Source organism: Chionomys nivalis, chromosome 3 (assembly GCF_950005125.1).
Source record: "Chionomys nivalis chromosome 3, mChiNiv1.1, whole genome shotgun sequence".
In the NCBI taxonomy this organism is placed as follows: domain Eukaryota; kingdom Metazoa; phylum Chordata; class Mammalia; order Rodentia; family Cricetidae; genus Chionomys; species Chionomys nivalis.
The window spans coordinates 89,789,869-89,814,019 of record NC_080088.1 but is presented as its reverse complement, the minus strand read 5'-3'; the positions used below and the strand labels follow the sequence as shown (position 1 = coordinate 89,814,019).

The 24,151-nt window shown below is 44.7% G+C and overlaps 1 protein-coding gene across 1 annotated transcript; it reads right to left on the bottom strand.

Annotated features, from left to right (window-relative positions):
• Positions 1 to 1,803: 1,803 nt before the first annotated feature.
• Rac1 (Rac family small GTPase 1) lies at positions 1,804 to 23,913 on the bottom strand. Its single transcript, XM_057764987.1, has 6 exons — positions 23,614 to 23,913; positions 13,551 to 13,622; positions 11,980 to 12,097; positions 4,605 to 4,667; positions 3,726 to 3,885; positions 1,804 to 3,458 (listed from the first exon to the last, which is right to left on the bottom strand). The coding sequence occupies exons 1-6, from the start codon at positions 23,646 to 23,648 to the stop codon at positions 3,328 to 3,330; spliced, it is 579 nt and encodes a 192-aa protein (XP_057620970.1). The 5' UTR covers positions 23,649 to 23,913; the 3' UTR covers positions 1,804 to 3,327.
• Between the last annotated feature and the right edge of the window lie 238 nt (positions 23,914 to 24,151).

Here is a 24,151-nt window from a genome sequence, read left to right as displayed (position 1 = left end):
AGTGAGTTCCAGTACAACCAGAGCTATGAGACCCCCATCCCAAAGAACAACAGAAATAACCCAAAACCGAAACCCCAAGGAAATTCCAGTAATTTTAGACCCAGAGAGTATCCCCCAGTAGAATGGCTTCTGTTGAGATGAAGGCCCTCAGAGACAAAATGAGGGAAATAGACTGTGGAGTTGTGAGGATACAAAGATTTGGTGGCCAGACGATCCTGAGACATGGCAAAATGCAAACTGATCAAAATAAAGTATCTTAGGATTCAACAGAAGGGCCAGAGATGACCTGGTCAGTAGTCTCGCTTGAGGACGTAAGTTCAAACCGCTGGCGAGGGAGACAGGAAGGCCTCTAGGGCATCCGACAGGTGAACCCCAGCAGGTTCAGTGACAGAGCCTGTCTTCAGAAAAATGGAGCATCACCTGGTGCTGGTCTCCACAGATGTGTGCACATACACTTTAAATTTCAGAGTTCAATATGCCAGGAAGTTTAGGCAAACTCTTCACAAATAAAAAGATTTAAGCATTATCCTAAGGAAACCGAAGTGTGGGTGTTATCACTGGATACAGCCTCAAGTGTATGTACTTACAAAATCATGTCTGCTGGACACTCAATGTTTGGAGAGAGTGAAGATGATGGTGTTGGGGCCACTGGGGAGACCTCGTTCCTCACATCCTTCCTTATTGGATCAAGAGCTGTGGCTGAACATTGTGGTAAAAATTTAGACTTGGGAAACGGCCAGATACGTCCCATACCTTTTAATTCCGTCATTCAGGAGACAGCCACAGGCAGATCTTTGCGTTCTACATCAGCCTGGTCTACAGAGTGAGATCCAGAACAGCTAAAAGCACTTGCTCTTGGCAGGGGACCCACAGTTGGTTCCCAGCTCCCACATGGCAGCTCACAACCACCTGTATCTTTAGTCCCAGGAGATTCAAAGCCGCCTTCTGACCCCTGTGAGCACTGTATACTAGTGATAAGGACATTTGAGCAAGCACTCATAAATCTTTAAAAAAAATAAAAGGATGAAGTCCTGCCTCTGGAATGGGTCAGGCAGAGCTCATGTCCTTATAATAAGCATTTACTGCTGTGTTTTAAACTGCCTGTTTAACTCTGGTTAAAAAAGGTTTGGAGCTGAGTGGGGTCGCAGTCCCTTAATCACACAGCACTAGGGAGGCAGAGGGCAGCCAACACTACATAGTGAGACACTCAAGAAAGAAAGGAAGGTGGCTTGGTTTGGGACCAGAAAAGATGGTTCAGTAGGTAAGGGTACCCGCTGCCAAGCCTGCCAGCCCGAGCTGAACCCCTGGGTGGAAAGGGTACGACTCCTGAAGGCTGTCCTCTGCCCACACGTGCTGTGCCACGTTCATTCTCACACAAGTGCTATAACTTTTAAAGGTTCAAAGTACAAGAATCGCCAGTGAAAACCAATTCTAACTGGCTGCATTAACAGTGCATGTTCGGGTTCCCTGAGGATCATGTGGTCTACCCTGCCAAGTTCCACAACCCAGCTTCCCCATGTTAAGCACTCAATTCTGGCAAATCTCCCACAGGGATGTGCTCATGCAAACACACCCCACTGCGGGCAACTTCACGCGGGCACCTCAGGCTCAACAAGACTGAACATGAAGGCCACCCCCACTGCACTGTGTGGCTGTGGAGTCACCTACCTTTTCCCTGGAGGTGGCACTCTCTCCACCCCAGTCTGAGAAGCACACAGCCAACAATCCAGGAGTTTAAAGTGAGGCAAACACGCCAAGAGCTTGTTTGTCAAGTTCCAAAAACACAAGCATGACCAGTTGTCTGATTCAAGGATTTATTAAGTCATACATGCAAAACATACTGCTAACTGCATTAGCAAAAGATCAATGTAAAAACACTCCACAATTCTGCAACTGTCAATTGAAAAGTTTGTTCTAGTGGTTGGAAGGCCAACACTGTGTTCTTGCCAGTGAGTCAGGTTGCACACAACAGCGCTAGCACTAGCAGTTGACAGAACCTCACAGACCCAAAGGAACAGCTCTAGGCAGAGCCACGACGGGAAGCATGTGTCCACGTGGGTGAGGTCTAGAGGGGCAGCATTAGTCACGTGACAGTGTTGGTACTCCGGCAAGACAGTGATGTTTAGAAGGTTCATAGTTTAAGAATATCTAAAATAGTTTAAAAACTATAAAGCTGCAACACATGATTTTTACATCTAATTACTAGAAAACTAAGGAAAGCACTTATTAGCTTTGAGTAAAGTAAGGTGAAAACAGGAATGCACTTCTACCAATCTACCAAAAGAAAAAAAAAAAGAAAAAACAAAGAAAAAAACTCCAAATGCATTATCAGAAAGATCTTATAGTACAGGTCAGACATATTGCTCGTGAAGAGGGGGCCCTAAAGAAAAGTACTTGCTAAGTTAGCAACTGTGGGGGTGGCCAGTTTAAATATGGGTTCCACAACCCATCTGGGGAAGGACGGCAGTGTAGGGAAAGGAAAAGCTCAAGAGAGACACTGCTAAGACCTTTGTCATCTACTGTGTCTGACAGAAATTAACCGTTAAAACTCTTTACCCGTGACACTTTTATTCAGTTGAATTACTCCATGTACAATGTAGTGTAAAGTAATCTCTACTTCATATTAGTCAAAATACTGTCTTTATCCTTTGATCATGTCGTGTTCACACACTCCACCCGGCACACCCACGACTAGGAACAGAATACTTCATTAGAGGCAACACGGGAAACCAGAGTTCTGTTCAAAGTCTGCAAAAGCTAGTCAACTGGGATTTTAGAAAACTCACTACGAAATCAAAGGGCTGAGCTGTTACACTCACTCATTGACGCACAGTACAAAGTTATGTAATGAACATGGGCTGATAAGTTACAGGTGCGTTACATGGCAACATGTTGTTAAGGAGGCTGTGCTGCGTCACTCGGTCTGGAAACTAGGGAAGGGTCTGCACCCCAACTCCAGAAGCTGCAGTCTTCTTAAAAACAAAAGTCTCTCTCAACAGTTTAGTACTTAAGTGTTCTCAGTACAACGCGACTTAGTTCAGAAGGTATTTTGGCAATTCTTAATCTGAGCAAGATTAGGGGTTTTGAAAAATAAGGCTTTAAGAAGGCTTGTCATTTAGGGCTGAATTTTTAATAGACCGTAAGTTGGAATTCTTACATTTAAAACAGAACCTTAAAATTATTGACTGGTTCATTGGTTCAAAATGGTTTTATGGAAAAATGAATCTGTAACAAAAACTTGGCATCAAATGCGAAGGCTCCACCGTTTTTTTGAGCAAAGCGTACAAAGGTTCCAGGGACAGGACCAAGAATGAGGGGCTCAGACATTTACAACAACAGGCATTTTCTCTTCCTCTTCTTGACAGGAGGTGGACAGAGAACCGCTCGGATAGCTTCATCAAACACTGTCTTGAGGCCTCGCTGTGTGAGTGCTGAGCACTCCAGATATTTGACAGCACCTAGAAAAGACAGTCACAGAGTATTGATGGACACTCCATCGGGCAATGACACCACAGGACTGTAAATCAGATCACAGTTTCCCCGCACTAAGCCAGCACAGCGTGGCTCAGCAGCCAACTCCCAAACCAACACTAAAGGCCTGGCTTGACTGGGTGCCCAAAGCAAAGAGACCCCCAAGTAGAAGAAACCTTCCTCTCTCGGATGGACAACTCCAGCTGCTTGTCACCAGGACTGCAAAGCAGAGAACAAGAAAGGAGGGTTCATACCAATCTCTTTTGCCATGGCTAGCCCCTGCGGGTAGGTGATGGGGGTCAGTTTCTTCTCCTTCAGCTTCTCAATCGTGTCCTTATCATCCCTAAGATCAAGCTTCGTCCCCACTAGGATGATGGGAGTGTTGGGACAGTGGTGTCGCACTTCAGGATACCACTAGTGTAAAGAAAGAAACAAGGTCATGCTGCTCTCCTCAGACAGCTAGTATGCACCGAGTACCAAACCTCCAGCCACAGCGGGCCCCACAAAGCTGCTCTGCCTTCTACTCAACCTTCAAGAACCATGCATACCCTGGCTAGCCAGGCCCCGAGACAGAGAACAACACAACAGACCCCACCTGTCAAGAACCAGGAGAAAGGAGAGAAGGACAGAACGGAAAGTACCCTCTAAGGAATCATTTTGTTTTTTAGGAAAGGTCTAATTTATAGGATCACTCTAGAAAAACTCACCATCAGCTTAGAGATGAAAATATAGAAGCTAGTTCCACTGTCCCCACATGGTCCCCATCTCTACACCAACAGGGTCCCTCACCCCTTTTCACTAAATTGGTGCAAGATGCTGGAGCAGAAAGAAATGGTCACTACATCAATTCTGAAGTGCTTGGTACCGCTGGGACGAGAGCCTGCTTCCCAAAGAAATTAGTTCTAGAGACCAACACCCTAAAGCTATAGACTTACAAATGGCCCATTCCTCAGTACAGCTACTAAAGTCAAGTTAAACAATTCAAAGTTCCCAGCAACTGATGGCATTCATCTTTCTTTTTAATATTTCTTTCCTAGAGTAATGCTGACTCCTGACTTTTTATTGATAAAGATTAATTAGCCTAATGCTTTAGAATGACATTATGCAACAATCATTCTGTAAGTTCCACTTACCTTTGCACGGACATTTTCAAATGATGCAGGACTCACAAGGGAAAAGCAAATTAAGAACACGTCCTACAGAAAGGAAACACAGACAACATGTAGAAGACAATCTTAAACTGCCCACCAGCTCTGCATACTGCTGCTTGCAATGAACCATCACAGGCACTATGTGCCTGCCATTAGCAGCACCTAGGTCCTCACTACCTCCCACTTACTCCCACCCCACCCAGTTGACCAGATGACTCCCAAACCATTACCAAGCCTGCCAACCAGACTTCAGATGAAACTGCGCGACAGCCGTGTGAGGCTTGAGAGGTATCAAATCACATCCCAGGAGGCTGCTTTCCAATCATGCCCAATTGGGAACCTAATTATCTGTTATCAGTTACCAACACAGAAACTCTTCTGAAAAACAGCGTCTCGGGCTCATGGATGCAGTCGATTTTAAATACATCACCTGCCAAGATACGCTTTTCATTAAGCTCACCATGTGCACATGAAGCACAAACCATCTTATATCATCACTAGCATCAATCAGTCAGCTTGTCACTGTCCCTGGCACAAAATGGAGTTCAAAGATTTGCTCCCCAGTCCTCCAGTCAGGGAGGGAACTCAGTGTGACTTCCCTTCCAATGACAAGCAACAACCACACCCCAGCACTGTCACAGCTTCCCAAGCACAACCAGGGGCCTCTGGGAAACTTGCCCCAAGGGCAGCTATGGCCCAGAAAGAATGCAAAGGAAAAGCAATACAAGAGTGCTTACTCGAGAGAAATTGCTGGCTAAATATAAAATATCTGAGTTTTTTTTCCTATCTAGTATTGCACATGACATAAAATTCAGATGTTTACCTGTACAAAATAATGTCTAAGAGTCTAAAATGCTAGACTTATCAAGATACAGTCCTAGAAAATGCAATTATGCTATTTTGTGAAATGTGTACAGTTCCCAAGCTAGCTAGCACCTTAAACCATCCAGCTGGTATCTCATACCTGAAAAGGAAAGAAACATCCCACACGACAGCTTTTTATAAATGACATTGTTTACTTCAATGCTGGCACATGCACAAGCCTACCGGAGAATCACCAGGGCCTCCCAGCATCCATGTTGATTTGATTCCAAACCCTCTCAAAGCAGAGTTGGGTTAGCTCACCAGCGCTGCAGCCACCCCCGCAGCCCACCACACAGAACACCAGAGGAAGAGAAAAGACCCTGGGAGTGAGGTTAGTCTGGCTCAGTGTTATGACCACCCAAGAAAGCACCAGGTAGACCCTCCACACCTGCACCTCCTACCATCCTGGGGAGGGGCTTCGGGAAGCCTCTTTCATATGGGAGGAGGGGAGCAGGCAGTTCTTGGACCACTTTAATCAGTTGGTAATGAACAGTCAGGCTCCAGTGAAAGTTTATTTCATCAAGTGAAACCTCTCCTTGAGTGCATCAGCTAGAAAACACTCAAGGAACCTGAGGCTCAATAGTATTCCTGGGGAGACTAAGTGAAATGAGAGGAGAGACAAAGCTGGAGGCTGAAGTGGACTGAAGTCTTACATACGGCAATCGGCTTGTCTCTGCCCCTGGAGGTTCTATCTTTACCACTTGTGTCTCCAACCTAGTAATGCAGGAGAACTTTGCTTGAGTTCAGTACAAACTAAGAAATACAAAAGTCAATATAACTCGTTAGTCTTCATCAGAAGTTGTCTCAGCCCTCCTGAGGAGTCCAAAGGTGTACAATGACTTAACACATCTCAGAAACCAAGAGCCACAAAATCAAAGGGGCTGTCCCCTGCACAGTTCAACAAGGAAATCAAGGGAACACTGGGCCTGCCACCAAGGCACTCCCACTATGGCAGCACCTGCCAGAATTTAACACATCCCACAGAGCTCAAAGTGTTCAGAAAGTGTCCCTTAACATAAAAAGGCCTGTTGATGGCACTCATCAGTGACAAGATAGTTCTCAGAGTAAGCCAAAGGAAACCTCAGAGATAGGTGAGGAACCTGCCTACAGGCACAGTTGAGGCTTTCTAGAACAGGGACAAAGGAGTCAGCCTGGCACATCAGTCTCCAGACTGCAGTTACTCACGCAAATGAACACTGTTATTCAAACTAAGGTCCCTTTTCATCAGAGTTGAAGAGGTCACCACTTGATAGCCATTTTATAGGTGACAACCTTTTTTATTTCCATCACAATACTTTCCACTTGTTTTTATCCTCAGTAAAAATGAGAAACGTTTGGGGGCTGGAGAGATGACTCAGCAGTTAAGAGTACTGACTACTCTTCCAGGGGACCTGGGTTCAATTCCCAGCACCCAAACTGTCTGGTGTGTCTGAGATAGCACTCAACTGTCTGTAACTCCAGGATCCAACACTCTCAGACATACACAAAAATAAATAAATAAAAATTTGCACGCTTGCTCTCCCAATATAAAACACCCCAGAAATTCTAATAAAGACAATCAAGGCAATATTTTAACCTCACCTCACTCAAGCTTTCTATTTACAATTCAAAGAGTGCAATTTCCAGAGACTCCAGGTTTCATCTATGGGCTATTTCTGAAGGTGTTCTCCTAAGGAATTGACACAAAGTGTCCCCCCTCCAAACAAAACAAAAACACACATTGTTTCATTGTGATGATTTTCAGGATAGGTCAGAAAACAGCTGGAGCACCCCCTGGCTTCATTCACTCTACCCCGTATCCCTGCAGCATCTTCCAGATGGAGGAGAGGCAGGCACAAGTGGAACCAGACTTCCAACCTACACCATCTGCCTCCTCCTTTCTTGTTCCTTTTTGGCCCCCTCCCCTTGGTCTAAATTAAATTTGTCAGCTTCTGATGCTTTTTCCTTCCAACTTTGCCTTCCTGATACCAAGGCACAGGGGGCTGTGCTACCTGTGTCCCTGCTCCTCCCCACCTGTCTTTCCTTCTCATGGTCTCTGGCCCGTCTTTCCTGGGGACTTTACTGCTCTCCTCAGATCACAGGACACTCACATGCCTCCAGCTGAGTGTGAGTCTCCAATGACTTTAGTACTCCCTTATCACCAACTACTTCTCCCTCACCAGACAAAAACACAGCCAGAGCAGAAAGAGACAGTTTAGTTAGTAAAGTGTTTGTTGGGGAGGCATGAAGACAGCAAGGTGGCTCTTGAGGCACAACATCTGAGGTTGACCTCTATGTCTGTCTGTCTCTCTGTCTCTCTCTCTCTCTCTCACACACACACACACACACACACACACACAGCATAATACCAACTACAGCTAGAGTGGTTCTACTTGCCACACCATCTCCAGTATGAGCCAGAGTTGAGAAACAAACAGGGCAGAGGAAAAGGTGGCTGAATCCTCACCACCACAGAACTACAGTGGCTTTTATTCTACTCTTTCCTAAAACACTGTATCTATATTTCAGGTTCACATCTGGATTTTTCTTTTCTTCTTTTTCCCCCGTCTCTTTAATATAGGAATTTTCACATACAGAAAATGACTAGGGGTTACATACATAGCAGAGAAAAGGCAGATCTAAAAAAATCTAGACAGGAGTTCCCAAGAAAATACACCTTGGAAAAAGACAAGCAGCCTTGACACCTGGGAGCTGGCCTGATACTGACAGCTTCACTGAGTGGAAGTGTTCCTATAAAGTCTAACGAGAGAGAGAGAGAGAGAGAGAGAGAGAGAGAGAGAGGGGGGGGGGGGCAGAATACAAGGAACTGCTTCTTCACCAGGAGCAGCTTCAGCCCTACTGCATCCCATCACTTTCTCGGTAGGACTTCCTGAAATACAAGGCTGTCACAGAACTCAGCCAGTGTAAACCCCTTTTACTGAGTCCTACACACCCCCAATCATGTAATACAGTGTATTTTCCTCATGGCAAAGAGCAGCAGACCCTATTCTGGTTAACTGCAAGTGGTTTCTAGTGCTCTCTGGCTGGAGGACCAGACATCTAACACTCATCTTAACAAAGGCATGGAAATCAAAACTGCACCAGGCGGTGGAGGTACACAGCACTCAGGAGGCAGAGGCAAGTGGAGCTCTTGAGTTCGAGGCCAGCCAGGCCTACAGAGCAACACAGAGAAACCTTGTCTAGAAAAACAAAGCAAAAATTCAAAGCTGCAGCCAGGTATGCGCGGGTGCTCACACTCTATCCCAGGGCTAGAGAGACAATGGCTTTGCTCTGTGATCACAAGAACTGGCTGCTCTTCCACAGGACTCAGGCTCCATTCCCAGCACCCATGAGGTAGTTCACAAATGTCCCTAACTCTAGTTCCGATGGCCCTGATCTGGCTCCTGCAGACACCAGGCATGCACATGGCACACATGCATAAATGAAGGCAAATATTCACACACACAAAAACAAACAAATCTTTAAAATATCACTGTAAGTTGCAGGCCACCCTAGGCTATACTAAAGGAGACCCTGTCTCAAAATAACAATGGCCATAAGAAGTGTCACATCTCTTTTTAGTGTGCTTCAAATAAGAATCTTCCACTTGAAAAGAACACCTGAGCACAGTTTTTTTTGTTTGTTTGTTTTGTTTTTTTATGAGTCACAAAAACAGACTCATACCTCAGAGAGCCAGGACCATGTACCAGTCAGCAGAGACCCAGAATAAGATGCCAACCAGGAAATCCTGGGTCTGTTCCTGTATGACAGCGTGGCCTAAAGCAGGCAGACTTCATCTGAACATAACTTGCAGATCTCAGAGAGTCCTAGCAGGCAAGTCTCTAGCTGCAGGCTGAGTGAGAATCTTGTCCTTGTCCTTTCTTGCTACTCAGTCTATCTTATATAAGAAAACCGTCCACCTGCTCTGCACAGATAAAACAGCAAATTTACAAGACCTATGTTGACTCAGGCCTCACACACACCACTATGGCTCATTCAGTCTGGGAAGAGTCCACCTCACTCATCTGTGATACTCAGTACACAATCTGACTCCTGCAAAGTCACCTTTGACTTGCTAAGAATGACTCCCTTACACAGAAAGGTCTCGCCCTACTCTGTACCCACTGAGTCACAACAGGGTGGCCCTCATTTCTCAGAAATGATGCCACACCCTTCCAGACACATCCACTGAGCTGGACATATACCAACTGCTGTTTTAAAATCCACCTAAAATCCAGAATTATTCAGCATCCACTAGAGGTAGAGCACTTTAAAGATCCCAAAAATTGCCATCATTTTGGGACTGTGAACTGATTTTAAAGATGCAACCACAATTAAGTTTTAGCACTAGATTGACTAAACAAAAAAAAAAAAAAAAAAACCCTACCCATTCAAACCCTCCCTCTTACATTTCTGCTCTTTTATTTATTCAGCTACAAGTCAATTAACAGACACCTACAGTTCAAAAAGACAGTATCTGGCCAGGCGGTAGTGGCACAGGCCTTTAAGCCCAGCACTTGGGAGGCAGAGGCAGGTAGGACTCTGTGAGTTCAAGGCGAGCCTGATTTACAGAGTGAGTTCCAGGACAGCCAGAACTGTTTCATAGAGAAAAATTGTCACGGAAAAACAAACAACAACAAAAAGACAGTATCTGGTAACTCCTCCACTAAGAAATGAAAGATAGAGAAAAGGTATCTTCTAACGGGTAAAACCACCACTAACTAAACAAAAGTTCATTTACAAACACAAAGGTGCAGACTGGAACTAATTCGAGACAAAAAGTAAGGGCTAAATCGGTTAGAGCTGCCCCATCAATCAGGGCTCAAAGTCTGTCTTTCTCTAAACTGTCTCTCTGATTGTAAACCAGATCTCCCAGTAAACAATGAGGGGCACTAAAGGGCACATAAGGAATGTTCGTCCAAGGAAAACCTGGAACAAGGATCCTTGGCCCATCTAAGGTAGAAGGAAGAACAAGTGGGCATACAGGGTGGGGACTCTGCCAGAACTGGTGTGCACACAACGAGTATTATTTTGTTGTTATTTCTGAAACACGGTCTTACAATATAGCCTAGCCTTGAACTCACAGACATCCACCTGCCTTGTCTGCAAAATCCTGACATTATAGGCTTGAACCAACACACCTGGTCTGAGATGTATTAACTCATGCTAGTGGCAAGTAGGCAAGGCAAGAGATGGAAGAAATTGCCTGAGAACGCACAGCTAGGAAGAATCCAAGGCTTTCACTCTGCTGCCTTTAACGTTGGTCATCTTACACCAAAACTGCTCTAAGATACACTTTTGCTTCCTTACCCTGTGCTGGTATGTACAAAGACCAACACTGCACCCTGAGCCACACCCCGGCCCCAAAACACTGTGTAAAATGAAGACAAGCAAATGACATACATATGAAAACTGCTTTGTATCCTAACACTGTCTTCCAGTACCACTGTTCTGCCAACCACTGCTATGATAAATCATCAATCATTTGGTTGCCTCATACAGAAGCTAAACTAAAGAAATGTTTTTCCTGGCTAAACACAAAGGCTTATTTAACAAGCCTTTAAACTGAAACCTCCACCTCAACTGAACACTTAATACTTAAGTCAAGAACTATGTGCTTTATGGGGGGGGGGGGGTATTAAGTCCTTAGGTAAGTTTACTAATTCAGTTTAAAGAAATCTTAGCTGCTTTTTTTTTTTTTTTTTTTTTTTTTTTTGGAGACAGGGTCTCATGTAGTCCAGGCTGGAACTTACTATGCAACCAAAGATGATCTTGATCATCTACCTTCACTTTCAATTATAGGTATAGGTCACTATGTCCATTTATGTGGTGCCAGGGATATAACTCAAGACTGTGAACGGCTAGTAATCATTTCACCAACTGAGCAACATCCCGACTCAAGAAACCTTAATATTAACTCCTTGTTTTTTTGAGACAAAGTCTCAAACTATAGGCCAAGTTGGCCTCAAACTTGTAGCAATGTTGCCTCAACTTCCCAAGTGCTAGATGACAGGTTTGAGCCACCATGCCCAACCTAACTGCTTAATTTTACATCCCCACACAGTCCATCTTTCAAAGTAACTGCTGTTAAGAATAGCTTTGCAGCCAGGCGGTGGTGGCGCATGCCTTTAATCCCAGCACTCAGGAGGCAGAGGCAGGCAGATCTCTGTGGTCTACAAAGTTCCAGGAAAGGCTCCAAAGCTACAGAGAAACCCCGTTTTGAAAAAAACAAACAAAAGATTGGCTTTGTGACAGTACCTGTTCTGTGTGGTTGTCTGGAGACTAAATAAAAGAATGCAAAATAGAAAAGGCTGAATAACTGATAATATTTAAAAACCCAAATTCTGGTTTGCATGAAAGGAGGTATGCATTTACTACTGGAATAATTTATCTTCCCTGAAATGATCAGAGACCCCAGTCACAGCAACATAGCAGATCTGTGAGCACTGCTCATTAGGTGGACACTGAAGAAACACACTCTAAAACATGGTAAAAAGTCAAGCATGAGCCTTACTGTTTGCGGATAGGAGAGGGGACGCAATCTGTCATAATCTTCTTGTCCAGCTGTATCCCATAAGCCCAGATTCACAGGCTTTCCATCTACCATAACATTGGCAGAATAGTTGTCAAAGCTGTAGAACAGGACAAGGAAAGGTTAGTCACACCCCCACAGCTTCCCAAAAGAGGTGTGCTACAGGGAAGAGGATGATCGGCCTGGAGGCTGCTAGTCCAGAAATCATCCCTGAGGCATGTGAAGCTGCCTGGAAAGAGGGCGGGCTGAGAACAGGACACAGAGAAACAACTACACACACAAGCAGAGAGACGAGAAGGAAAGGACAGGTTACTGACTCACAAGGAAACAAATGTAAACTCAAAATGAACTCTGCCTTTAATAAAGGTTTTCTCTCAGGAGAAATAAAACATGGAAAGTGTTCCTCTTAAAATCCCACTTGTGGGGCTGGAGAGATGGCTCAGAGGTTAAGAGCACTGACTGTTCTTCCAAAGGTCCTGAGTTCAATTCACAGCAACCACATGGTGGCTCACAACCGTCTGTAATGAGGTCTGGTGCCCTCTTCTGGCCTGCAGGTGTACATGCAGGCAGAACACCGTACACATAATAAATAATAAAGAAAACATTTTAAAAAAATCCCACTTGTCAAATTTTCATGGGCATATTTTGTTTCAACTAGTGTCTTCAGTTTAAGTGTACACAGCAAAGTCACCTATGCCTGAGGCCAAAGTGCAGTGGTACAACCAAACACAGCAGGGATTTTAGAAGACACCCACATTTTCAGAATAAGTACACCTGACCACATAAGTGTGCAAATTAGCCTGAAACTGCTACAGTAGGAGGCACCCAAGAAAAGCCTACTGACTAATTAGAGAGAGGAAAAGTCATTTTTGAAAAGACAAGCAGCTGTGATGGTTTACAGAGGGGAGGCAAAATAATCAAGAGTTCAAAGCCAGCCAAGGCTACACAGCAAAACCCTAGTGGTCCCCTTGGGGTCTGAGCCTTCAAGGATGCACTGGACGCGGACCTGAGGATCGAGCTCTGCACTACCATGAGGCTCCCCCAGTGCGCCATTACAAGAAATGTACTTTGTCTTCCCACTCAATTGGGTACGCATACAGAATCCAACCCAGAATCTAAATCTGCCCTACCCCTAGTTTCGCCTCTACAGCCCTGTAAGAGACATGCAACAACTGACGACCGGCCAGAAAGGCTGGTTAAGCCAATGAGGTACTCTGCTCCAGGCCCACAGAGCCAAGCTATCAGAAACTGAACTGCGGTGGTCAGGCTCTGACTTTCTTTACATTCCAGTCTACACACTTCATAGTGTAATTTTCTTTTGTTTTCTAAATGTCTAAAAGTCAGTAAGGAACTGTACATTCTCTCACACAGGCCTCATGTAAGAAAATCATACATTAAATTATTTTTTTTGAAGCTCTAAATACCTAACAATTAGATTCCAATGTTTGGGAGGAAAATAAACACTATTAATTCATATATGGATTGACAAAGGCTTTACAGAACAGAAAACACATCGCAGGTAAAATGATTTCCAACCCGAAGAGGATACTCACACGGTGGGGATGTACTCTCCAGGAAATGCATTGGTCGTGTAACTGATCAGCAGGCAGGTTTTACCAACAGCTCTGAAGGGAGAGAAAACGGCTGTTTAGTCAACATGAACACAATCTTGGCTTCCACTATTCTGCTAGAATACTCTAGAAAATGATGGGAAATAGCTATACCACATCCAGAAGTGTAAACAAATGAGCTTTTCTAACATTTAACACTCTGCACACATTTTTATCTTAAAAACAAAACAAAACCTTTGTATTTCTCAGAAAGGCAGATTGAACGACCTCCCTTTCTGTGTGTGTGGCATCTGGACCAGCAATCAAGGGTATGCAGTAAGTACAAGGCCCAGTGAAGCGCTTAAACATCTTCCACTCAGAGCTGACACCAATATGTGAACAATGACCGCCTCTGCAAACTGCACTGCTATTTCTCAAGTACTGACTAATGCTACTGCCTGCCTGTCCATAACAGAGCACAAACAGTTAAAACAGCCACAGGCTCTCACTCACTCATATATAGGCACATCGCCTCCCCACCCCCAATCCTCACAAGCTGTGAAAGAAGCTAAGTCAAATACACTAAACATGCTAATGAAGGACACACGGATGGAGCAAACTTCTCAAACAGTTGCAAAGAGAAGACAAAAGAGAAAATTGCAGAAATATGTAACCATAAGGGACAGACAGCTATAGCTATCACTAGTGGTATCACTCAGGCAGAAGTTAGGGCACTGTTTAAAAAGTTCTCAACCACTGAAATAATTGTTTTGAGACTATAATTAAAAATGAAAACTGCTAAAAAAAAAAAAAATGAAAACTGCTGCACCATTTGCAAAAAAAATATAAAATTTCCAAGTTTCACCACAGTCCCTAATTGACTACAGGGACACCCTAAAGGCTCCGTCCAAACAGTAGAGTCCAGCTCATTGCTGTCTCTGATGGCTTACTAAGGTCAAGGTGATACACTGGTGTTAATCGTAAGATTCTGTTGCTCAGCACAGGCCACTGCAGACTGGGATTCACTATCCAGAAGTAAGTTTGTACTTCCCTTCCACTCTTGAGGCTAAGGGTTCCATAAGGGCAGAAGCTCAACCACTCAGTCTTGCCAATACTTGCTTGACTTGTAACATTATGAAGAGCTTAATGAAGTTGGAGCTTCCCACCCTAAAGATCTCACCGTCAAACACTACATCACCAGCAGGTTAACTTCCAATCCCTAACGGCTTTCTAAACAGAAATGACTCATTAGACATTTATCTTGTGAAAGGCTTAGAATGTCAAAACAAACCTGTATGAGCAAGACAGTCTAAGATCTGGAGAGGCCTAGACTGGAGATTCAGAACTAGCTCTATCATTTACTTGTATAGTTTCTGGCACATTTGAACTTCCTTTGCTGCCTCTGTTCTTGCTTGTAAGTAGATGCATTCAACTCCAGTGAGCAATAATCCAATACCAATTTACACCAGCAAAGGAAGGTACTGGGTGCTGAGATACTGCAGGAAACAAGACTCATGGATAGCCAGAAGTGGGGGCTCAAGCCTGTAACCTTAGCACTTGGGGACTGAAAAAAAGAGGATCTCCAGGAGTACCAGGTCAGTCTGGGCTACATGGTGAGTTTCACTCTAGCTAGGGCTACTTAAGTGAGAGCCTACTTCAAACAAACCAACAAAAACACAGGATGGTAGAAGAGGGTAGAGGATGATCAAAGTACATTCCACACATAGATGGAAATGTCAATGAAGGCACTTCATACAAGTAATATAAGTAATAATTAAAAAACAAACAAACCTTAGCTGGGGCTGTAGTTCAGTGGTAGAATACTTGCCTACTACACAGGCATCCTGTACTCAATCCCCAGCACTTCATCTTCCTCACACTACCATCATGCTCCCCAGCCTTTCACTAGCTCTGCACCCCAGCTAGAGTAGAGGCATCATCTTTGAAAGGCCCAACTGGAAAGAAGACTGAGACAATCTGGTATTGAGAATTGTGTTGTTGTTATTTGTAATAATGTACCTGTGCACACGCGTCATAGTATGCGTGAGATAAAAAGTTCAAGGTAGCCGGGTGATGGTGGCGCACGCCTTTAATCCCAGCACTCGGGAGGCAGAGGCAGGCGGATCTCTGTGAGTTCGAGACCAGCCTGGTCTACAGAGCTAGTTCCAGGACAGGCTCCAAAGCCACAGAGAAACCCTGTCTCGAAAAACAAAAAACAAAAACAAAAAAACAAAAAACAAAACAAACAAAAAAAAAGTTCAAGGTAGCAGTTCTCAACCTGGGAGTCCAATGAGTCTTTCACAGGGGTTGCAAAGACCATCAGAAAACATATTTACATTACAACTCATTACAGTGGCAAAAATGAAGTAGCAAGGAAAACAGTTGTATGGTTGGGGGTCACCACACATAAAGAACTGTATTAAAGGGTTGCAGCATTAGGAAGGTTGAGAATCGCTGCTTTAAGGGAATAAACAGATTCTCCCCTCCTATCATGTGTACCCAGGGATGGAACTCAAGTTGTTAGGCTTATCGGCATGTACCTTCACCTACTGAAGTGGTCTCAATACTTGTGTATATACTAATACTAATGACCTTGAACTTACTATGTAGATTGGGCTGGTTTTCAATTTGCGCCCATCATGATCCTTTGACCCATTTATCTCTGTCTCCTCCGTGCTGGAGTGACAGTTGTGAGCCACCACACATGGCTGGGAATGTAATTATTAACATAATTAACTACAATTTATGTTCTATAAAAACATGACTATAGGGTTGTGATGCAGCTCAGCTGGCCTAGCACACACCAAGTCCTGGGTTTGTTCCCCAACACTAAATAAAACTAAGCAGGGTGGCACTTGTCTGTAATCCTAGCACCCAGGAGGTAGAAACAAGGAGGATCAGAAGTTCAAGGTCATATAACGCGTGTGAGGCCAGCCTGGGCTATGTGAGAGCCTGTCTCTGTACTTTTACTAAATTCTTAACTTTAAAATGGATCAGCATAAATAGAAAGGTTATTACCGTTCTTTTAGTGTATTTACTCATTCCTTGTAAACACACGGCATAAATCAACTCTAGAAGCCAAAGTCAACAACTGAACTACAGGAAGTAACATCAAGAACATGTTCACATGGGGAATGGAAGCCGTATTTGGTCACAGCCATGACTGACAGTGCTGCAGAATTTCTGGAAGTTTCTATCTGCTTTGGAATTTTCTGAATTTGTATATTTAAGTAGTTAGTTTCAACCTCCTTTTAATCTTCAGAAAACTAGCCTTGGTCTAGTGGAAGGAACTCCTGTCCGTTCTATATTAGTTCTTCCCCTAGCACATGACATTACTATTTCTTTAACCTATCTTTACTTCCTGCCCTATCCTGTAGAAAAGACTAAGAATGAAGCCCACTAGTGATTTCCGTTCCTACTGATGTCTTCATTTTCCTGTTAAGAGAATTCTGTGCTTCAAGCCTTCTGCTTTGACCAGCTTTAATATTATTTTCTGAAATTTACAGATCAAACCTTAAAATACACATATCAATAACCTGAAAGCACTGACAACCTCCTCACATTAAAAACATGTAGAGGCTAGTGAGATGGCTCAGTGAGCTCCAACATCCACATCAGAGGGCTCACAATGCCTATAACTCTTCTACAGCATCTGCGTGCGTGCACGCATACACTCAGACACGCTTCTACACACACAAAACCTTTAAAGGTATGCAAAAAACTGGCTGTGTAATCACAGCACTTGGGAGTCTTAAAGAGAAGGACTGCTTCAAGTTCAAGTCCTACATGGACTAAACAGCAAAACCCTATCCAAGAAGAGGTCTCCATCGTTGCTGTAGCACATTAGTAGAAGGCTTGCCTAGTGCAAACAATCCCCCAAATTCCATGCCCAGCACCGAAGGATGGGTGTAGATCTAAAAAGAGTCAAGAACATAACTAGGTGGTGGTGGCTCATGCATTTAATCCCAGCACTCGGAGGCAGAGGCAGGCAGATCTCTTTGAGTTCGAGGCCAGCCTGGTCTACAAGAGCTAGTTCCAGGACAGGCTCCAAAACCACAGAGAAACCCTGTCTCGGAAAAAGGAAAAAAAAAAAAAAGAGTTAGTTCCAGGACAGGCTCCAAAGCTACAGAGAAACCTTGTCTGAAAAAAAACAAAGAATAAAGAACTTTCTGCATGGCCTTGTAAGACAAAACATTCCTAAGACTGGGAAACCAGACTCATCCAGTAACTGGAAACCAAATGCAGATCAGGTAATACTGTCTAAAAGCACAGAGATCTGACCAAGTCAATCTTAAGGGCGGGCTATGGTGATGCATACCCGTCTAGTTCTTAAAGGGGGCAGAGGGATCCAGAGTTCAAATCTAGTCTTGGGTACAAAGGGAGTTTGGAAGCTGCCCTGGGCTGTATGAGATCCTATTTCAAAAACTCAAGTGGGAGCTGGAGATCCAGCTCAGAGGTTAAGAGCTTGTTGCTCTTCCAGGACTTAAGCTTAGTTCCCAGCTCCCATCAGGCTCTGCCTTTGGAGTAGACAATGCCCAACCCTGACCTCTGTGGGCATCCACTCATAAAAATACACATAAATTTTTTTTTTTTTTTTTTTTTTTTGGTTTTTCGAGACAGGGTTTCTCTGTGGTTTTGGAGCCTGTCCTGGAACTAGCTCTTGTAGACCAGGCTGGTCTCGAACTCACAGAGATCCGCCTGCCTCTGCCTCCCGAGTGCTGGGATTAAAGGCGTGCGCCACCACCGCCCGGCAACATAAAAATTTTAAAGTAAGAAATGGAGTGAAAGATGATTGAGGAAGACGCCTACCTCTCCCTCCATGTAGACCCATGTCTGTGTGCTCACTCACAGATACATGTATGTCCTCCTCTCTCGTATTCCTCCAGGAACTGAAAGACCTTGAGCTAGAGTCTGAAATTTCTCTAAGAAATATCTCTAAGGTACAGAGATTCTGTAATAATATTTCTTCCACGACAAGGCTATGTTCGGAAAAACAGATGAATCATGAAGAATAGTTCAATTATCAGGAAAAGACAAACCCCAATTCAGAGCTCTCACACTTAGGAGTCAGGAACTTCATAACCAATGGGTATAAAGATAGTCATTAACACCATTAAAGACTTCAAACTAAGACTCTGTACAAAGTTTCAATCCAAAGCATTCTTCTGACTTCCAAGGGCATTAGGGACTTGGTGCACAAAAATACATGCACGTAAAACAGCCAAGCATATAAAGTAATAAAAACAAAAAAATTTGGAGTCGGGTGATGGTGGCACATACCTTTAACATGCACTCAGAAGGCAGAAGTGAGTTTGAGGCCAGCCCGGTCTACAGAACAAGTTCCAGGACAAGCTCTAAAGCTACAGAGAGAAACCCTGTCTCAAAAAAAACAAAACAAAACAAAAAAAATAAATAAAATAAAATAAAAAAACAAATTTGGAAGCCAGTGCAGAATTCAAGTGCCTTCATAACAGGCCAAAATAAACAGACATCCACATCACAAGAAAACAAAAACTCATGAGGAGCTTAAGCAAATTCATGGGCCATGCTATCACTGATCAATGGAAGCAGAGTAAAATGTGTCCATTCCTGTAGGGATGACATCATAGGAGGCTGAACTAACGAAATTCCTAGACAGCAATGTTGAAGTCAGACACTGTATTGGACCCAAGTCCATACGCAGACAAGAAGGAAACTTAAGATTTGGCTTGTCAGCTTCCTGGTTGTCCTATCCTAAACTAAAGCAGTCCTGTTAAAACCACTGAGGTAGTTGTGATGGCACATCTCTGCAATCCCAGCAAGAGAACAAGGCTAGGTCAGGGCTGGGTGGGGATTTAATGGAGTAATACAACACATATCTACCAAATGTGAGGTCCTAGGTTTAGTCCATAGCACCAGCACAAATAAAAAAGTGTGCGTGTGTCCAAGAGTAAGAGCGCTAGTTCAGTGTGGTTCAGTGTATGCCATACACTACCAAGAAAAATCACATGCTCTGCTTTCAGAAATACCATCTGATATAAGGTTAAATCTCTATTTTATATCCACTGCCAATTAACTACTGAACAGAGACTAACCCACCAGAAGAATACAGGCTGACTAATCTAACATGGTCATCAGAATTTTTAACTGCAATTCCTCAAAAGAACTTTTAAATAAGAAAGCTCCCAATTTGTACGACCTTAGTTTGTCATCACTCCTTATATTAGAAGAAACACCAAGAGGCTTTTAGCCCTGTAAAATGTGGTATACTATATATGACATTAGGCTTAATTGCTTTAAATTTTTTCAGAGTAAAAGGCACTCCAACTATACCTCAAGCACAGCTTATTTGATAAAAAGCAAAAAATATTATTGGCATGCAAGGCTATGTATCTATACTTCTAGACCAGTGGATCTCATGCTGCAACCTTTAATCCAGTTCCTCATGTTATAGCAACCATAACGCTTTTTCCTTGCTACTTCATAACTGTAATTTTGCTTCTGTTATAAACTGTAATGGGGGGTCCACAGGTTGAGAACCAATGTTCTAAATCAATGTTGTTGTACACTCAAAGTGTAAATTTCATCAGTCTTTTAGTAAATGTCTACTTCTGTCACTTATCCCCAACAATATCTATGTCAAATATAGTACAAAAAAGCACACCAAGAAGGTCTGGAGAGATGCTCAATGGTTAGGAGCACTGGCTGCTCTTGCAGAGAACCCAGGTTCAATTCCCAGCATCTACACTGTGACTTACAACCATCTGTCACTCTAGTTCCAGGGCACCTAATGCCCTCTTTCTGGCCTCCTTGGATACCAGACACAAATGTGGTACAGACATACATGCAGGCAAAACACTCTTATACATTCAGCATGTTTAAAGTACTGTCAGAGCCGGGCGGTGGTGGTGCACGCCTTTAATCCCAGCACTCAGGAGGCAGAGGCAGGTGGATCTCGTGAGTTCGAGACCAGCCTGGTCTACAAGAGCTGGTTCCAGGACAGGCTCCAAAACCACAGAGAAACCCTGTCTCGAAAAACCAAAAAAAAAAAAATAAAAAAAATTAAAAAAAAAAAGTACTGTCAGATGTGGTGATACACATCTTTAACACAGCATTCAGATCTCTGGGAGTTCCAGGCCAGCCAGAGATACACATCGAGACTCCATTAAAAAAAAAAATGTATACTGGGGTTAGAAAGATGTCTCAGCAGGTAAAGGTAAGCCTGACTACCTGAGTTCAATCCCTGGGACCCACGTGATAAAGAGAGCCAATTCCTCCAGGTTGTCCTCTGACCTTCACAGCTTATTATGTCAATGTATGCCTTCCACACAATACAAATAAATACATTAAAAAAAAGTTTTGCTTTTTAAAAAAAAAGACTGAAAAATTCAAGGCTAGAAACTGCATTTCTAACATTCTTCACAAACCTTCATAGTAAAAACAAACAAACACAAAAACCCCAACAATGATAGTAAGAATAGGGGCTAGTGGGAATGGCTCAGTGGTGAGCACTTGTCTAACACACAAGAGATAAGGCACTGGAAAACACACACACACACACACACACACACAACAGTGGTAACCAGCACTTCCAGGCACTCCACAAGGACCAGGCACTTAAGAGCCTCTTAATATTCAGCATCTTGTTTAGTCTTGTTTAACTTTCCCTAGAGGCATCTCTCTTGAGGAAAAGAATGACAGGCTGAAGGTTACTCCAGAAATTGAAACAGCAGTGGGAGGCTGGAGACATGGCTCAGCAGTTAAGTGCACTGGCTGCTCTTCAAGAGGATCTGCATTCGATTGCTAGCACCCCATAGTGGTTCACAACCACCAGAAAACTCCAGTTTCAGGGGATCCCTCTGCTTGCACAAATATATGGCACAGACATACATGCAGACACAACATCCGTACATATAAAAAACTAAAAATAAGAAAAAGTAATGAAACCCAAAGGAAGGCTCCAGACCCCACAGCAGGCATTCTGGATATTTGACATTTTTGTTTTATAGTCGGTAACAAGCTAAGATGTATCTCAGCTGTTCAGCACTTGCCAGAAGCATAAGGCCCTGAATTCCAACTCCAGCGCAGGGGGGGGGGAGCAGACCTACAATATGATCTATAAGTATCAATAAAAATATAAGCATACCTGTTGCATGTGTATTTCAGTCAATCTTAAAAACTTTCAAACACTGTGGTATGGTCCTGGATCAGCAGCAATTTGCCTCTTTTTAAAAAGTAATTTTTTGAGAATGTCTTCCATGGATTTTGATCATATTCATCCCCACTCCTCCTCCTAGTTTTGCATCCCCCCTTAAAAGTCCACCTAGTCCAATTTGTGCTGCCCATATACTCTTGAGTGTGGGGCCATCCACTGGAGCTAGGTGGATCTACCAAGGCCACACCCATAAAGAAAACTGATTCTCCCACCCCAAGAAGCCATCAAGGGTCCATTCCTACTCAGCTTCGGCCCTCCCCGCCCTGGGCTAGGATTCTGTACAGCTGCTATGGAGTCAGAAGTATAGTCCAGAAGGTACTGCTTCCGTCTAGTGTCCCTGACCTCTGGTTCTCACAATCTCCCTTCTTCCTCAACGGTGATTAAGCTTTGGGACGATGAGGGTGGTGATAGAGCAATTTAACTTATAAAAAACTAAGAATGGTACGGCTTCCCAATCCACAAAAGCATTTCTAACTTTTAAAGGAAGTTCAGATAACTTTTCAAACGTTCCCCAGGAAAAGTGCATTCACTTAAAGCAGGCCCGATGGCTCATACCTGTAAACCCAACACTACCAAGGCTGTCACAGGCGAATAACCATCGAGGACCAAGACACAGAAAGACCCTGGCTCCAAAACAGAACTTCAACTGCTTTCATTATCAAACAACTGTCCCAGGTGACAAAGCTTCCTTTTGGGAGGCGAAAGGGAAAGCAGCGTACACATTTCTAGCCTCTGAGATTCCCAATATGTAGTTCTATACACTGAGCCGTGTCCTGTCTGTGAGACAAATCCCCCCGCCCCCCCAAAAAAGAGGGGATCTGACCGTTTGGCTACATTAGTTACAGGGGCAATCCCAGACATCTAACGTAGAGTTATGCAAATATGCTGAACAATCAATCGATCAGGAATTCAGGGGCTGCGATTCAGGAAAATTCGTGTTCGCTGCAAGCGTGTTAGACAGTAAGTTTGTAGAGCGTTCTACTGAACTTGAAAATGTACCAGTTGCATTTTGCGTTTGAGGAAACCGGGAGTAGTAAATCTGCAAGCTTTCTCGTTAACACGAACCTACACAGGCAACGCTGAGACGCGCGATTTTGCTCCGATTACACTGAGATTCTTGTTTCTACTGAAGAGGGGGGGCGCCTGCATAAGACCAGTCTTGTCTCCCTCAAGGGCCTGAAACCATCACGAACAGTCATGAAAAGAATTGCCTCGAGTCACAGGGAGCTGGATCTGCAACGTCCCTATCTAATGCCTTCAGAGAAGGCTCATTTTTTTTTTAAAGACCACACTACGTTCAATGGACAGTCTTCATCACACTCAACTCCTTCAGCTAGCATTCCAGTAACTTTCCCGGCGCAAAGTGTGAAAATGAGCATTTTTATAAACACCCTGCAAAGTCGAAGCAGCCGAGTCCGTTCCTAACTTCCAGGTCACCCAAGTGGCCGGTGCAAACCTGCATCCAATAGGTTCGACTCGGGGGCCGTTACCTAGCCCAGTTCTCGGGGGGAAAATCCTAAGTTAATGAAGAAACTGGACTTCCTTTTCTCAAAAATACAGAAAAAGCAAAAATTTTCAAACCAGCCCCGTCTACGTGCCAACGAGAGCAGGGCGACGGGCGGTGTCCGGGGGAAAAGAAAGCAGGAGGGTGGAGTTCACTTTTCCCTCCGGCCGGCTCGCCCGGGCCCTCCCCCAACCAGAAGCCGGAACCAGGCCTGGGAGGGTGGGAGGCCCGCGCCCCCCAGAAAGCCGGGCGCGCGCTCTACGCCAGCCCGAGGCTTTTCGGGCCTGCGGGGACCCGAGGGCCGCCCGCCCCCCACGGCGCCGCGGACGACACCCCCTCCGTCGCCCCCGACACGGTCGTGCACTCACCCGTCTCCCACCACCACACACTTGATGGCCTGCATCTGGGCCGCTCCGTGGGCCGCAGCGGCGGCGGCCGGTCACTGAGGCGGGAAGCGGCGGGCTCGGGAAGCGCGGGGAGGGCGGGTACGAGGCTGCGGGCGGCGGGGCGCCGAGTGCCGGGACCGCTGTCCACGCCGCCTGGCCCTCAGTGGACTTGGAAGACGAAGCACAGCAACAGCCACCACCCAAAGCTGAGGAAAACTGCAGAGAAACAGGAAATGGCCGCTCCACTCACATCCGGCCTCCCCTCCCCCTCGGTGCCGTCGACGCAGCTCCCAGGCTCCGGGCGGGGCCGCTCCCGCCCGCGCCGTTCCTGGGTTCCACCGGCTTTCGGGAACGCTCGGAAGTACTCGGCTCCAGCCGGCGAACGCGCCTCGAAGGGCCGCGGGGCGGGGCGTCCGCCATCTTGGCACGCTCCCGCATCCCGGGCGTGACCGAGTTTAGGAAGGTCTGCGGATTCTGGGGCTACCGGTTTGGATATCTGGAAGGGCCCCGTTCTCCCGCC